Raw genomic sequence first — 17,554 nt, forward strand, 5'->3', positions numbered from 1 at the left:
CAGTATCTACTAGAACGAAACACATGTATAACCTATGACTTAGCAATTCCACACCTACATATATACCCAAACACACACATGCACATGTTTATCACAAGACAGAAACAAACACATTCACAGCAACACTATTTCTAACAGCCTGAAGAGGGAACTATTCAAACAACCATCAACAACAAAAAAATAGGTAAGCTGTGGTATATACACATAAAATAATACCATACAGAAATGAACATAAATGAAAAACTGCACATAACATGAATGTAGCATACAAATAAAATGATGAACAAAAAAAGCCAGACACCAAAGACTGCCTACATGTTCTGCGTCAAACAAAAGGTGAGGGAGAGAATGCCAGTGAGTGTATGTCCTCACTGTCGTGTCCTGATACAGTGCTCCCCGAAGGCATTCCTACTGATGTCCTGCTAAAGTCAGATCCTTGAAGCGTGAGCTGGTATTGGAAGACATGACTTCAACTGACCTACTACAATTACATCCTTCTGAAGCCTCACGTTTCATATCTTAAAAATTCACAGGAATTCTCTATTCTTCATCCATGCATTATAAACAGGAATATTTCCCCAACAATATTTGAGCAAACTTGATATTCAAGGCAAATAGACCACTGTTATCGTGTTATTGCAAATACTTCAGGCACAATGGGTCAGACTTCAGATTAAAAAAAACAAAACAAAACAAAACAAAAACTGGTTGGAAGTAGTTTAGTTATGGTTAGATCTCCTGGTTTAGATGCATACTCACTAGCAGTGTGACTTTGAGCATGTTACCAAAACACTTCTGTCCATGCTCTCATTCAAACAAAAATATTAATACCTATCTCACAAAGTTACAGTGAGAACTAAAGAAGATGCTGTTAAGTTAGGTACTCAGTATTATTAACTTTTCCCTTCCCTACCCTGCAAGCAGTACTGAAGTGGAAGAAAAGTCAACAAGCTGTTTGCTGCAATATATATATTTTAATTCAAAGTGAATCGACAGTAATACACCATAAATTCTTATTTTGACACTCACCAAAATAGTCACCTGGAAAACCCGCTTTGTGTGACAAAGTACAGAAGGCTTGGTCACATTTAAATCACTGAGAACTAGAGAGAAATACTATCGCAAACCGTAATAGACATTACATCCATAAAAATTTTCCCAGTCCTTATTGAAATATTGCACAGTGCAATTGCTACATGGCAAACTAGTGTAGCATAGAAGTAAAAGCAAAAACAAACAAACCAAAGAAAGAAAGCCACAAGTCTAAAATTGTTAAACAGTTAACAGTTCAAACTTAGTAATCAAATCTATATCATTGGATTCATTAAAACAAATCTTCCTACACCTTGCAGTGTATGATTTAACTTTTACTTAACACAAACCAAGTTTAAAATTAGCAATAGAGATTTTAAAAATGAAAAACTTTTGCAAATATAGTAAAAACATTTAATTAAACACCCTGAAGAAAAGAAAAACAACTAAGTATCATGATATTTGATAACAAACAATTTGCAAATTAAACTAGTATGCAAATATGCAACTTGGAAATCATGCAGTGTTTTATTTAAGAAAGCATTAAAAACAAAGAAATCTGACTAAAATGGTCTTAAGTAAGTTCAGATTTTTCTGTTGATAGGCTAAATTTAAACTTTGTAGCAAGTTTTTAAAACTTAAAAATTTTAAACACACTTAAAAGTCCATGATTGTAGTCAATTAAGAGCAATGTACTTGACTGGGATATGCCGTTATCAAACATTACTATGGTTTTATAAAAATGGTGAAGTTTATGACTCGCTGTCAGTTTAACAAGATAACCTTGGCCTTAGAACTTGAATACAGCAAAAATGGCATTTTAGGGTCATAAACCTGACCCTGAACACAAAGAACTGCACGGGTTTTGTACCTGTTGTAACACAGGCACTCTTTTGTACTTGGTGTTTCTGAAACATCCATTGCCAACACTGATTCTTTTCCAAGGAGTGAGCAGATACCAGTAACCTGCTGGACCATATAAATAAAATTAGAAGGCTATGGAGGGCAGCAAATTTACTTAAATAGTGACTCCATAAATTTATCATCTGTAAATAATCTTTTAAATTAATCTCAGGCTACTTCTTTATGTGTATTATATATATTTCTATATTATATAAAATGCATAGAATTGATTACTAAAAACACTGAAACTTGTGGGGAAAATTAAGTCCTTCATTTTCAGTGTGACTAGAAATGTACTGCTGGTTTTTGTTTTATGACCTAATACTGTAAATTTTAAAATCAATTTCAGGCACATTTATTTCATTGATGATTATTAAATAAAACACTGCTTGTGTTAATGGAGTAAAGAAAAGTGTATCCATTATTAGCTTATTGTCAGTGCTGTACTAGTGGTATGCAATTCATTTATCAGAGAAATGCTATAAATCCAAAACATTTGGAGAGTTTTACACTCAAATGTTTTGTATTATTTATTCCAGTAAATGCTGTAGGATTATATTCCAGATTTTTAAGGAAAAAAGTTAAGTCAAGCCTGCAAGATACAGCTTTCTCAAGTGTCTACAATGCCAGTATGAAAATAAAAAATTAATTTACACTGATACATCCAAGATTTTATATGCAGTGATGAGCACAAACATTAAGAGATAAAATACTGATGCAAATAACACACCCAAAAGAACATATGCAATTATTTTCCATCATTTACAATACAGTAGTTACAATGACACTCCAAACAGAAAAGCAAAGTAAAAAATCAAACCCCAACTTCTATTTCATGTAATTAGACTTATACAGAAATCAGAAGGCTAAATAACAACTAGTTAATCACCTAATTTCACAGCTATCTGAAGTGGCAATCGTTATATAGCAGCTTATCTATGATACATTCAAGATAAATGATACAATTTATTACTTGCCTGTAAGCTAAAACACAGCCTCAGTTTAATACCTTTCCTTAAATTCCACCTCTATACTACAATATACTTGAGGTCTATGCAAAAAGTAGCTACCTTTTATATAGGAAATGGATGATTAAGTCTTTGGTGCTGTAAAAGCAACTTCATTTAAACATCACTACCACCACCAAAAAAAAAAACAAAAATAAAACAAAACAAAGGGGGGGAAAAAAATGGAAAAACCCCATGACACACCTCCTAGGAAAAAAAAGCATGTAATTTCTGTCCCTGACGGAATGTATTAAATAAGCAAACACCACCAACAAGCAAAACAAATACTACAATGTAAAAATACTTAAAAAAAATCCCTCTCACATGCATAAATGAAAAATTGCACACAAAGAACTCACATCTTTTCAAGCTTCAATAGTAAATATTCTGCTACTAGTTATTAAATACTGCATGGTTTGCCCAAGCTAAGATGAAACCACATCATGAATCAATGAGTATTTTGCATTTTCTTTCATTATCTACTCAAAGTCATGCCTACTGCACCTCTAAACATTTTAAGTCCAATTATATAGCAAACACTCCCAAAATAAACTTAGATTGTATTGCAGTTTCACTTAACAGTATATAAAATGCTGTGCTGTGACAGTTATCAACTATCCATTAGATACTGATCAGTTTTCCTTAAGCACTACTAACTGCTTGCTTTTCTTGAAGTTAGATCATTCTGAAAAATCAGACAGCAGAATTCAGCTATAGCAAACATGCTGCCCTCTTAATAAGGAAAAGGCAGCTACTACCTGAAATCATACCACACAAAACCAAAAATGAGCATTACTCTACCAAAAGAAAACAAAAGAATAGGTCTGAATTTTAAGTGCTGCAGTCCTCAACATTTATATATAGGTAATAACATTAACAACCTCAAATATTTAAGGCACTATGTGTGGGAACGGTTTACAATGCAGCTGAGATTATTAGAACAACGTTTAAGAGCAAAGTCTAGGCAACCTTTTGCCCATGCAAAAGACACATGCAAATGTAAAGAACAATAGCTCAATTTCTTAGGTAAGTGACCCAACATTTATACACTAAGACACAGATAATACAATTCACTTGTATGCTGTAATTCTGACATATGTGCATCATTTGCTCTAAGTCTGTACACAGAATGGCTTCCCAAATGTGGACGTGTCTTGCACTAGTTAGAAGGCAATTTTATAAAAAATATCAGGAGCAAAATTGGACTTCTGCTCCCATTAAGTCACCTGTCTATAGAATTACTACATAAGAAGATAACATGACCAAAGACAAGTTATACCAAATGTGCAAAACACATTAAAAGTGAGTTTTTTTTAAAGCTCAAAGTTGTTTAAATTGCACCCAAGTCTACATGATTCAAAAATAATTTTCTTGTGCCATGGCTAATATTTATTAAATACCATGTTTTATTTTTAATCAAATGTGTGTATCATTGAGCTTCCTCAATATACTGTTTTCACATGTATGGATACTGGCTGAGTTTTGTTGGACTCAATGGAAATCCAGTATACGCAGGTGATGCTGCAATGTAAGAATGTGGTGGGAAGATCGGTTTGTACTGAGTCTGATGAATGGTTGGGGATGGTAACAGACGGGGATTTATGCCCACGGGGACTTGGTGGACTATGCCACTGGGGTGGGAGATATTATAGGCTGGATGCTGTAACAAAGGTCTTGAGGTACATGGAGAGGCTAAGAGGTGGGCCACTGGTGCAGCACTACTGAGGGAAGCTGATGATGGGTAAGGAAGTAGAGCAGGCTGTCCTCCGATGTGCGTATTTCCAGCCAGATGGGCGTGCACTGCTGTGTGATTGGGACTTCCGTGAGAAAGAGTGAATGGATTACTGGTGACACTAGCAGGGATATAAGCTTGTTGTCTTCGATGCCCAAAGTTTCCATTCCACTCTTGATGCCCAGATCCGAAGTGCTGAACCTATCCACAAGGAAAAAGTGATTGAATAGTGTGTAAGATAAAAGGAAACGGAGCAAGGGCAATTATGAGCTACTCTCTGTGACTGATAACTTGTACATGGATCTCTCAGAGCTAACTTGTTCTAAGTAGATGAGAGAAAAATACCAATCATATCTAGACAGATAGATATTGATATTAAAATATAATACGTGCTACTACAGTTTATAATATTAACACTGCTCCCCACCTCAGGGCAGGCATTGTGCTGTAAAACAGCCAAGTAAAATAGGTAAAGCCTCCACTTGCAATGCTGGCATCTCATATGGGCACCAGTTTGTGTCCCGGCTGCTCCACTTCTAATCCAGCTCCAAGCTAATGGCCTGGGGAAAGCAGAGGAAGATGGCCCAAGTGTTTGGGCCCCTTCCACCCACATGGGAGACCCAGATGAAATTCCTGACTCTTGGCTTCAGTGTGGCCCAGCACTGGCCATTGTAGCCATTCTCTCATTCTCTATCTCTTTCATCTCTCTCTCTCTTTCTCCCTCCCTCCTTCCCTCTCACTCTGCAATGATGACTTTCAAATAAATAATCTTTTCTAAAAAATTATGTTAAAAAAATAACCTTTTTTTCCCTTCAAGTGAAAAACAACTCTGAAATTTGAATCCCAAAAGATTCTTACACTGTTCGCAAATAGACACACCTGGCTGAAGCTCAGATGCGGCTGCTGGAATGCTGAGGGCAACTTTTGCTGACGACTGCCCACCGCAGAAGGCTGGCTCAATCTTCCCGGGGCACCGCGTCCTTTCACTGATGGCTGGCATGTAGAATCTGGCAATGAAAAAATAGAGTTGATGCTGTTTCTCTAATAAAAATTAGAAATATCTTTAGATATTTTATACAATAGTGATTTGAGAACCTTAAAATTAAATAGAAAGGAGGGCTCATAGTTCCAAGCACTGGATCACATTAGAAGATTTCTTCTGTACCACAGATAAAGCCAGGTCAAACTAGACATTCATTCAAAGACAGCTCTCAGCAGTCTGAAGACTAATGTTCCTAAATTAAGACTTTTTAAAAGACAATCTGGGAAACAGAAGAACTCATTTTACCTGTGTTAGCCATATGCTCATCAGTATTTAATCCATTTTCTAGTGCCATCGGTGGTACCACAACAGTACAAACAGCTGGTTTGGTTTCTGGGTCAGCAGAGGTCACCAGTTCTGTGTTTTGATGAGTGTCCTCCACAAAGCTGCTCCCTGCAAATGGACTATCATGCCCTGAAGAGTCTGATGATGTTGGCGAACCATCCACAGTATCACACCCACTTTCTTGCTCTTCATCCGACATACTACAAGGAAGCATTTTTATGAATGATGTTGTTTACAACATTAAATCTAATGTTAATACCTAGACTCCAACAAACTGAGAATCTTATTCAGGTATTTTATATATAATTATACCTTTGTCTTTGTCCAGTAGCCTTTGTTTCAGAAAATCTAGGAGCCCTCAAATCAATTCTTTTTTAAGACTGCAAAACCTAAATCTGTCCCCAGGCAGGAACTTCCTTTTTGCATTTAACTGTCTCTCCTTTCCCTCCCTGTGTAATCCTCAGGGGCAACACAGTTCCCAAGATTCCTTTATAAGCTGCAGATAATGTCACCGATACATAACAAAAGAAACACTGATCTTTGTATAAAATGCACAAGAATAAGCATGTGACTTGGATGTTTCAGTTCAAATTCTGCTGTCAGGATATTTGCCTTTTGTGGTGATTTGAGTCCCTTCAGCTAAGCAGTTATCTGAAAGTCTTCCCCATGCAAAAGGCCTAGACAGAGTCCTGTATTTCTCTTTTCTTCCTGATCCCCTGTGGCCCTGACAAGTTCTCTCTCCTTGGGATATCTACAGCATTTTTATATGCATGGATCATTTATTTCTCAGTCTAAAGCATCTTTGTTTGTTTGTTTGTTTGTTTTTTCAAAAATGTTTTGCTATTTATCTATTACCAAGGCAGAGAGAGACCATTTCAAACCACTGGCTTACTCCAAAAATTCCTATAATGGCCCCAAGCCAGGGCTAAAGCCAGGAACTCAGTTAAGATCTCCCACATGCATAGCAGAAACCCAACTACTTGAGCCGTCACTGCTGCCTTCCAGGGTCTATATCAACAGGAAGCTGGAGTAAGGAGCCAGAGCCAGTATCAAGCCCTGGCACTCCAGTATGGGATACAGTTGTCTTAACCAGCATCTCAACCACTAAGTAAAATGTCTTATTACATGTATATTTTATTTTTATATATATGTTAATGCTTATAGGTATATATTTTGTATATAGTTTTATGTATACATATATATGTATAATTTTGTGTGCACCTTATATATGTATATGTCAACTTCCAAATCACATTATAAGCAACTTACAAAAAAAAGATGCATTAAAACACCTTTATATCTTCTACAACACTTTAGCTAAATGTTTCTGATACCATATTTCCTAAGTTAAAAGAGAAGACAAATGTATAAAATTGAGAACCCAAATTTTTTGAAGGTAAGTGTTCAGCACAGCAGTTAAATCACTGCTTGAGACGCTCACATCCCATACTGAAGTGCCTGGCTCCTCTGCTCCTGACGCAACATCCTACTGGTACTTATCAGGGTGGGCAATGGGTGACGGTTCAAGTACTTAGGTCCCTACCACCCACATAGAACTCAGGTTGAGTTCCCAGCTCCTAGCTTTGGCCTGGCTCAGCCTTGGCTGTCGTGGGCACTGGGAGAGTGAACCAGTAGATGGAAGATCTATCTCTGTTTCTCTGCCATCCAAAGAAACTGAAGGAACATAAATTTTTAAAATTTCTTTTCAAATTTTGTTGTCACCAAAAAACAATTTCCAAAACCTGAAATCATATTTCATAGAAATTGTTGTGTCCTATCTCTTAATGTGTTAGTCCATCATGAGTTAGGAACAATTTACTATAAGTTGCAATGCATATTCCTGACCAAAAGGAAGGCTCAGCAAGGAAATATGGAGGAAACCACACACATCAATCAACAATGGTTAAAGGAAAAAGAATCCTAGATCTATATTAGTGGACCAATCAGTATACTATTATTTAATTTTGCTAAAATAAATGTGCTTACTGCAAACTCAAGTTACAATAGTGATCTATGCAGCTGAAGTTGACCATCCAGCTTTTTTTTTTTACACTTTCCAAAAACAGATGATTCCTTAAACATCATTTTTTAGAACCCCAATTTCTCATTTCTACAGCAATAAAGAAAATGATTACTAAAAAGTGAGCTTGTTCAAGTCAGAAGTCATTGTGGCAAACTGGCATGTGCTTATTAAAGTAAACAAAAACGAAAACCAAGTCACAGGCTGCTTAGCAGACCTGAAACTTCTGACAGACTCCTATGGAAATTCTCTTACCTGTTGGGTCTCTTGCAAGGGGAGGGGCTGGATTGCCCTGAGGAGCTGGTGCTCAGAGTACTATCAGGACTGCTTAACGAACACATCCGATCAATATTCAAAGTGCTCTGGCAAGCTTCACAATCTAGATTACCTTTACATCTAGTGGAAGAGGGAAGGGGAAAAACAAGTGTCAAAATGAGAAGATACCCTCCGAGCAGCCAAAATTTATATTCTTTAAGGATATGAAACAGGAATAACCTACGTAGATAACAATGCAGAGCATATTATAATAGAGCTTAAAAATGCAGGGAAAATGCTACAAAAATCACGTTCAATACTATTTAAGAAGTTCCCTCTTTTCTAGAACCCAACTGTCCCCAAAGGACAACTGCAAACAGTAAGTCACAGAAAGCAGTTTTTCGGCACAACAGAGGGCGCCATCATCATCCACCCTGGGAGCGCGCCACGCACTTACTCTCTGAGTGAGTGTCTCTGGGATGTCTCTTCCTCATCGGTGTCACTGCTAATAGTGATGACACTCACTGCAGGACTCGGGGAGTCAGCGATGATGATGGTTTGCCGCTGCTTGTCTGAAACCGATGATTCAGAGTCCTGTCTGGTAGATGTCTCACAGCAATCTCTTGCCTCTCCTTCTGAGTTACGATTGTCTCGTGTTTCTGTACAACTGACTTCCTCAACATCTTTCCCATTTATTATCTTTGGAGAAATGAATGCTGAATGTGGGATATTGGTATTCTGTAATGAATTACTCCTGAAACCAAAGGAATAATTTGAAATTCCTATCATCAAAATATGTACAGTGACATTTTTCTAGGACATATTGTATGAACAATGCAAACCTTCATTTGTTCAAGTTCATGTACGTAACACACTAATAGGATGTGAGTTTTTTGATATATAAAATATCTCAAGAAATAGTGTAGATTGCATTTACATACATTTAATTAGTTATACTTTGGTAAAGGTGATATCTGAGTATCTATAATTGCTACATTTATAGATAGATAATAATAAATCAAAAGGGCAATAAAGACAATCTTACCAACTGAAAGCATTTATTTCCTCTCTTCCTGGCTCCCATTCCATTAGTTTTACCAAAATACCTCTGAGAAATTGAGAAGGGAGCTGGCTTAGTGTTTGTAACAAAGCTATCGAAAGAGGTCATTTTTGAATACAACAGAGTGACCCTCTAGTGTACATGCAAAATTCATTTTAAAGATTAATTCACAAAATGAAGAGGAAAGTAAAAATACCAACACCAACCTGTTCTGGCACAGTTTATTTTTCTTGGTAGTGGCAGGCTGAGGCCAGACAACATGTGCAATGCCCACACTAATTGGCTGAGGAGCCGATAAAGTTATCTGATTGGTTAGAACAGGTTGCGGCATCACGGAATTGTAATGACTGCTGTGTGAAATCATTTTCCTAAGAAGAGAGTTCAGAAAAATCAAATCCCTTCTTTATCAAGAACTATTTTCCAAATTATTCACAATAAAATACCTTTGTCCTCAGCTTACCCCCAGTCTCCAAGCCTCTGTGATCCAGCCACACCGTCAGAGGTCAGTGTAGTAGTAGCAGGAGCCATGGGTGTTACCTGTTGCCAGGCAGGTACCAACATCTGCTGTGTTCTACCAGACCATGTCTGTTACATCAAAACAAAACAATCTAGTAAGTCAAAAATAATGGGTCTCAAACTCAGAAGTATATTAAAGGAACAACTAACAATTATAAAACTTAAAGTCTGTAACATATACCAAAGAATGAATCCCCAGCCAAGGCACTTCCATTGTTTCTCAAAAGTTCAAGCTGGTATTTTACAAATATATCATGCTTCTAAATATGTATAATTAAAATAGCACAAATGCAAAAATAAAGAGTTATTGCCAACCTGAGAAAGAACTCCTGGCCGGATCTGTAGTGGCTGCACAGCTGGGGCCTGAGTTACAAGTGGAACAGTATTATCTACCCTTATTGAGTAACTAGCAGGTTTACCATGTGTTGCAGGAATACCTAGAAAATAGAATAGTTATCAAATATGAGAGAAATCCTTCCTCTGATTTAACTTATAAAATTATTTTAAATGTAAAGAACAGCTTACATTCTGATTGGTATTAAAATCACTCCATAAATCAAATTTTCATAATACTAACCAAGGATTCTACTGGGAAAATAAGGTACTTCTCCATCTACCTTGTGGTAGATCATTCCAAAAGTTATTTTTTTTTTATAAGATTTATTTATTTATTTGAAAGTCAGAGTTACAGAGAGGCAGAGGCAGGGAGAGAGAGATCTTCCATGCACTGGTTCACTCCCTAGATGGCTGCAATGGCCAGAGCTGCGCCGATCCAAAGCCAGAAGCCAGGAGCCAGGAGCTTCTCTTCCAGGTCTCCCACGTGGGTGCAGGGGCCCAAAGACTTGGGCCATCTTCTACTGCTTTCCAGGGCATAGCAGAGAGCTGGATCGGAAGTGGAGCAGCAGGGACTCGAATGAGCACCCATATGGGATGCTGGCACTGCAGGCAGCAGGCAGCAGCTTTACCCACTACACAATGGTGCTAGCCCCTCCAAAATTATTATAAAGCTACTCTTTAAGTGCAGGCACTGTGGCACAGCAGGTTAAGCTACTATTTGCAATGTGCTCCACTTCTGAATCAGCTTCCTAATAATGCACCTGGGAAAAGAGCGGAGGATTGTCCAACTACTTCAGCCCCTGCCACCATGTGGGACACCAGGATGGAGTTCCTGGCTTCTGGATTCAGCCTGGTCCAGATCTAACTGTTGTGGACATTTAGGGAGTGAACCAGCAAATGGAACATATTTTCTCTCTCTCTCTCTCTTCTTCTTCTTCTCTTCCTATTTCACTCTGCCTTTCCAATAAATAATTTTTAATAAAAGCTACCCTTTCTGCATTAAGATGAACACTACAAGTTTTATTAACATTTTTCATGAAACTTCTCATATTTCCTTTAAAAGTTTGCTACTATAGCCTTCTTTTCTTTTCAAACATTTCTGTCACTATGATAAAAGGACATGGAAAAGGTGAATCTGGCTCAACATCCCGATAATCTAGCAGATAAATGCTTTTCTTGTCATACAAACTTTTAGCTGTGATCAGTATTTTCTTATAACTGTCATAGGAGCTTACTCTCTTGTGATCAAAAGCAAAATGCCACACAACTTCACAATTCAATGAACATGTTGGTTTATATAAAGGAAGAACACTTGAGGACTTTCCAGTGTTTTAATGGCACACTCATTGCAATGTCTAAAGGAAAAGCAAAAACTAACCTACTCTGCTTAACTTCGTGGCATAATGAAGCTTTGCCCAATGTGACTAAATCAACTAGTATTCCTAGAAGAGAGCTGCTGAAACACATTACCATTTTGCTTACCTACTTGGAAAACTAGAAAACAGTATTCAGCCATGTTAATTATGTAAATGCAAATTTTGTTGTTTTACAAATAAGTCTTACAATACTCAACTTCGAGACAGCAAAATAGCATCACACTTCAACAAGATATTGAAACATACCCAAGAATAGAATGCACTATTAACTAGAATAAATTCACTACTGGTTAATTCCTGCCTACTAGAGCTTTTAATACGGGCTCGTAGATTATTTAAATCTAGTTATATTTTAGATAAAGGTGATGCTGGTTCTCTTCAGTCATAAGAAGAAAATGTTACAATTATTTTCTCTTCCAATTGAAAAACAATCTTAAATTTTTACTGCACAAATGTATGTGTTGTGGTAAGAAGATTGTTACTTCTGTTGTTTATTTACTTCACAGAGACTTATATCTTACTGCCAGGGTGTTCTTCTACTCTGTACTCTACCTAAAAAGTAAGGTGTGAACTAAGTTTACAAAAATCTATGTTTTTTTAAACTGATCTTCTTACCCCTTCCAAAAAGCATGTCTTGGCCAGCAAATTCTCCAAGAAACAGAATATAAGCACACCCAGGCAGTGTAGATATACTGCAGCAAGAGACAATGTCTTCAAGGAAAAAAAGGAGAATTTAGTTTGACAAGGATGAAAAGAGAGCAAATTCTCAAATATAAAACCAAAAAAAAAAACACAAAAAAACAAAAAAATTTTGCCCTTAATTCTTTCCATAAGCAGTGTCTTGAGATGAGAGGAATTCCTTTGTATCTTCTCTTCATGAGAATTTTTGATCAAATTCAAAAAGGGGTTAGAATCTCAACTTTCTATAGTTATTAGGTTAGCTAAAATTTTATTTTTGCTTCAATAGATTTTCTTTAGTGCTTGGAGAACTGGGCACAAAAGGTTTATGAAGACTGCTAATACAACAGAGGAGAATTTTGCTAGAATGTACTTAACTCTAAAATAGCAATTTTTATCTGGAAGAGCAACCTTTCAGGTTGCTAACTAGTCTTTAATGCTTGTTTAAAATGTATGACTTACACTCAGATTTGTTGAGGAAAAGCATGGCTTACATAATCTTCCTACTAAAATAATTCTTAAAGTAAGTACAGATTTATTAATAATCTATATGCCTGTTCCTACATATATATTACAAAATCTAAAATATATTAAATATGACCTAATCACTATAGCTCTGAAGTAAGGTAAAAATAGTAAGTGAAAGATACAGACATTAAACATCTCAAAATCCAAACCAGAATGGGATCAAAATCACTATACCAAACAGCTGCAAAGTGATTATTTTAAAATGTTTTTTATAAATGGATTGCCACATGATGAAGTGGGTAAGAGGCTCAACACTAAGATTTTCTACAGAGATACTGAGCCTGATTGGAGAGAATGCTTTCATTTCTAAGGCAGAAACAATGAAACAGCATAGGTGCAGAACCTGTCTACCCTCTGCTGCAACTGCATCTGTTACACAAGCCAATGAATATTTTTGCTTCATCTCATGTTTTTTTTTTTTTAAACAGGCAGAGTGGACAGTGAGAAGAGAGAGACAGAGAGAAAGGTCTTCCTTTGCCGTTGGTTCACCCTCCAATGGCCACTGCAGCCGGCGCATCGCGCAGATCCGTAGCCAGGAGCCAGGTGTTTCTCCTGGTCTCCCATGCAGGTGCAGGGCCCAAGAACTTGGGCCATCCTCCACTGCACTCCCGGGCCATAGCAGAGAGCTGGCCTGGAATAGGGGCAACCGGGACATAATCCGGTGCCCCAATCGGGACTAGAACCCGGTGTGCCAGCACCACAGGCAGAGGATTAGCCTATTAAGGCGCAGTGCCAGCTCAATTTTAATTCTAATTGAAAAGCATTGGTCTTGACATTCAATGGGTTAACCAGCCTGAGACTGTTTAAATCTTTTGTTATTCCTGTTATAAGTCACTGATACAAGTGTTGCCATTATCTACAAAAAGTTACTTTTTATCAAGTGTAAGCCACATAAAAATATAAAGGTAAGTCCAACTTCCCAGAAATGTTTTCAGAATGACGCTCACCCCTATTTAGAAATGTGCCTCACAGGTCAGGCATTATGGCACAGCGGGTTAAATCTCTGCCTGCAACGCACACATTCCCTGCTGAAATGCCTTGCTCAAGTCCTGGCTGCTTTACTTCAGATCCAGTTTCCTGCTAATGTATTCTGGGAGGCATTAGATGATGACCCAAGTACCTGGGTGCCTGCCACCCACATAGGAGACCCAAATGGAGTTCCTGGCTCCTTGCCTCAGCCTGGTCTAGCTTTCGCTAAGGCAGGAATTTGAAGAGTAAACCAGAGGATGAAAGATATCTCTCCCTCTGTTTCTCCCTTCCCTTCACTCCTCCTTCCCTTCCTTCCTCCCTGTCACTTAGCCTTTCAAACAAATAAATAAATAAGATTTTGGGGCAATAAAGAAAAAGATACATGTCTCATATATTAAGTTTTTGCTATAAACAGAAGATAGGCTATAACAGGAATTTCTATATCTTTATGAAATACATAACTATATTTGTATATTCAGGTAATCAAAATTCAAGTTGATTTTGGTACACAGAGAGATTGTTAGAACCAAAGAAGAAGCTACTCAGTAGTGTAGATTATAAGCTTATTTAATTATAGCAAGTAATAATGTATTAAAAAAGAACTGATTAAAAACAGCATCAGGGAGCTGAACATACAGAACAGTAACACCCAGTAGAGGACAATCCATACCTTCTATATGCATTCATTTTCGTTAAAGTATTTTTATAATGCTAGACTCCAAAGGAAATACAATTATTACATGATTCACTCTGTTAATGATGATTTGAATAAAGAAATGAGTGTCCTTGATCTAAAGGCTATTGAATAGCCTAAATTTAAAATGTCACACTAAATACACCAAAACTCTGCAATGTATTTAACAAACAAGTCCCTACATTTGTTTTAAAATAATGGATGCCAAAAGTCAAATTTCAATAATCTGAATGGAAGAATACCTTGAATTGCTGGGGGACAGATGATCAGTGTCTGCTGAAAAGCATCACCACAACCAAACTGAGCAGTTCCTGCCTGTAAGGGTATCCCATGGTGCACAACTGAATGAGCAGATGTGGTTAATGCCTGCAACAATCAATGTACAGCACATTATATAGAGCACACAAATGCAATCAACACATTTCTTAAAAATGCTAATTCTATAATAAATATTGACTCAGAAGATGAAAACATAAACAAGCTGCTTAAATTAAAATTTAATTCCTTACTCTGCTGAGCTCTACCTTTATTAGAGTTCTAACACAGAAGGGTGGGTGGAAGACACAATGAATTTGAGTAGATGTGTGTTCCAAATGTTGCCTTGAACTTCCAGAGACTTAATAAAATGGTTATAGTGAGATCTCACCACCACTCTACTTTAAAACTGCCGACTCAAAACATCTGTATACTTCAGGAGCAAAATGAGTAATCATAAAATTTAAGACTATAAATAATTAACTATGATAAAGGTCTTACCTGACTTCTTAGCGTTCCAATTTTAGTAAAATTTGCTGTCAGAGTACCAGTACTGCTTGAAGCAACTGGTCTTAAAAGTGAAGTTTTATTGTGATTGTTTGTGTCACACGAATTGGGGTGGAACTTACAAATATCCATAATATGAAAACAGGACTTCACACTGCAAAAGTGAAAAGTATTATAATATTATTTTCGATGTCTAGAATAGTTTAATGTACAATAACAAAAAATTTCCCAAAGAAAAATCCTGATTTATATGCAATCTTCTTATTTTTAAAGAGAAATCCTGTTAACACTAAATTTCAAACCAAGCAAAAGTATATATTCTATCTGTAATATCTTTTAGTATTTTTATATGTTTGTTGATTTATGTTTTCATCTACTTGACAGACAGAAAGAAACAGCGATATCTTCTATCTACAGGTTCTCTCCCCCAGTGCCCACAAGCCAGAGCTGGACCAGGTCAAAGCCAGGAGCCTGGAATTCCATCTGAGTCACCCAGGTGGGCGGTAAGAGCCCAAGGACTTGAGGTATTATCCACTACCTCCCAGGATGCATTAGCAGGAAGCTGGACAGTCTAATTTGGGTGTCCCCCAATGATAGATGTGCTGAAATGTAGGTCTCCAGGGAGAGATATTGATTGAAGGGGCAGAAGCCTTAAGAGCCTAGAAGGAAGTCCATAGGACACAAGGGCATGCCCTCAAAAAGAGACTACGGTAGTTTTCATGCAACCCCTTGGTAGTTCTCGTGACAAGGTTGTTATAGAGACCAGCATCGTGGCACAGGGTGGTTAAGCCACCACCTGCAATGTCAGCATCCCATATGAGTGCCAGTTCAAGTCCCGGCTGCTCTCCTGATCCAGCTGCCTAATACGCCTGGGAAAGTAGAGGAAAATGGAACTCAGGCCTCTGCCACCCATGGGGGAGACCAAATGGAGTTCTGTGCTACTGGTTTCAGCCTAGTCCAATCCTGGCTCTTGTAGCCATTTCGGGAGTGAACCAGTTTATAAAAGATACCTATATGTGTGTGTGTGTGTGTCCCACTCAACTATACCTTTCAAATAAATATATAAATTGAGGAGGAAGAGGATGCTGTTATTTAAAAAAAAAAAAAAAACCAAGCCTGACCCTCACCCTCTCTCTGTTTCCTGATTAGAGATGTGATTCTTCTTCTAGTATGTGCTGCCCCAATCAACCATGAAGACATTTCTAAAGCCTACTCTATGCTGTTTTGGGAGGTCGAAAGTCCAAGCAGCAAACTGTGAGCTAAATAAACCTCTTTTTTATAAATTTAGCTTGTGTCAAGTATTTTGTTATAGTAATTAAAAACTAATGTATCAGCAAAGCAAATGAAAGCATTTTTTGGGAGCACACAATTTTATGACTCCCACTCAGAAAAATTTTCCCTAAATGTCTTGATATCCACACCGCTAAATTAATGACATCAAAAATGTAATTTTCAAAGTGACTATACATGGAAACCATTAAAACATTTCTAAGTGTTTGGAAGGGGAAATAATGGGTTTTTTTAAATCATCAGTTTGAAGTTCAATCCATGATAATGGGTATGGGTTCATTCCTATCCTTTCTTCATTACTCTTCTTAAAATATTTGCAGAAGCCATTCTAAGTCATTAATTTTAACTCTCTTCATATCATAAAAAGTCGTCTTGGGCTCAACAAATTCACAAAATTTGCTTAAGGTAAGAGACCATTTGGCCTAATAATTAAACCACCATTTAAGACACCTGTGCCCTGTATCAGAGGCCTAGGTTCATTACCTGGCTCCTGTTCCCAATTCCAGCTTCCTGCTAATGTATGAGAAGTGATAGCTCAGGTAATTGGGTTCCTGCCACCTTCATGGGAAACCTGGATTGAATTCCTAGACAGGCATTTGGGAGTAGGCCAGTGGATGGAAACTCTCTTTGGGTCTCTCTGATTCTCAAATTAAAAAAAGAAACAGAGCTGCCTAAGGTAACTGGTAAGGCCTTCAGAGTTCTTTTTCTTTTATCCCAGAAAAATCCTATTTCTATCAGAATGCGGAGGAGAAGGAAAAGGAAAAGAGAAAGCAAGAATTCAGAAAAGGATTAACTCTAAGATCTACAAAAACTGAAATGTAACTTAGAAAAATAGCTACTAGCGTTTCCTTTTATATATTCCTACTTACTAAAGTAAAAATTGTGACATGAAAACAAAACCACTCAGTCTTACTTTCAGTATGATATTGTGGAAATCCACAATATGTGCAGTCCACACATATATTCAAGTACTCTGCCACTTAGCCAGCTTGAGAACTTGACGAAGTTAGCCTGATTTCTTTTTACTTTGTTTACTTCAATTTAATAAATTAAATCATTTTTCTGGCAC

General features: G+C 37.2%; 1 protein-coding gene across 5 annotated transcripts in view; it reads right to left on the reverse strand.

Moving 5' to 3' along the window:
- Positions 1-960: 960 nt before the first annotated feature.
- HIPK3 (homeodomain interacting protein kinase 3) overlaps positions 961-17,554 on the reverse strand; it is an 86,684-nt gene continuing 70,090 nt past the window's right edge. For 2 of the 5 annotated variants that reach the window (XM_062196328.1, XM_062196329.1), the window contains exons 7-18: positions 15,190-15,349; positions 14,676-14,799; positions 12,180-12,275; positions 10,168-10,289; positions 9,797-9,921; positions 9,543-9,704; positions 9,322-9,384; positions 8,734-9,030; positions 8,277-8,417; positions 5,963-6,201; positions 5,554-5,681; positions 961-4,875 (exon numbers count right to left, since the gene is read on the reverse strand). In XM_062196328.1, coding sequence (XP_062052312.1) covers positions 4,399-4,875; positions 5,554-5,681; positions 5,963-6,201; positions 8,277-8,417; positions 8,734-9,030; positions 9,322-9,384; positions 9,543-9,704; positions 9,797-9,921; positions 10,168-10,289; positions 12,180-12,275; positions 14,676-14,799; positions 15,190-15,349 — 2,134 coding nt within the window. In that variant the 3' untranslated portion in view covers positions 961-4,398. The remainder of the gene's footprint in view (positions 4,876-5,553; positions 5,682-5,962; positions 6,202-8,276; positions 8,418-8,733; positions 9,031-9,321; positions 9,385-9,542; positions 9,705-9,796; positions 9,922-10,167; positions 10,290-12,179; positions 12,276-14,675; positions 14,800-15,189; positions 15,350-17,554) is intronic. The other 3 variants (XM_062196331.1, XM_062196330.1, XM_062196332.1) reach the window with 3 other exon arrangements.

This window comes from Lepus europaeus, chromosome 7 (assembly GCF_033115175.1).
Source record: "Lepus europaeus isolate LE1 chromosome 7, mLepTim1.pri, whole genome shotgun sequence".
In the NCBI taxonomy this organism is placed as follows: domain Eukaryota; kingdom Metazoa; phylum Chordata; class Mammalia; order Lagomorpha; family Leporidae; genus Lepus; species Lepus europaeus.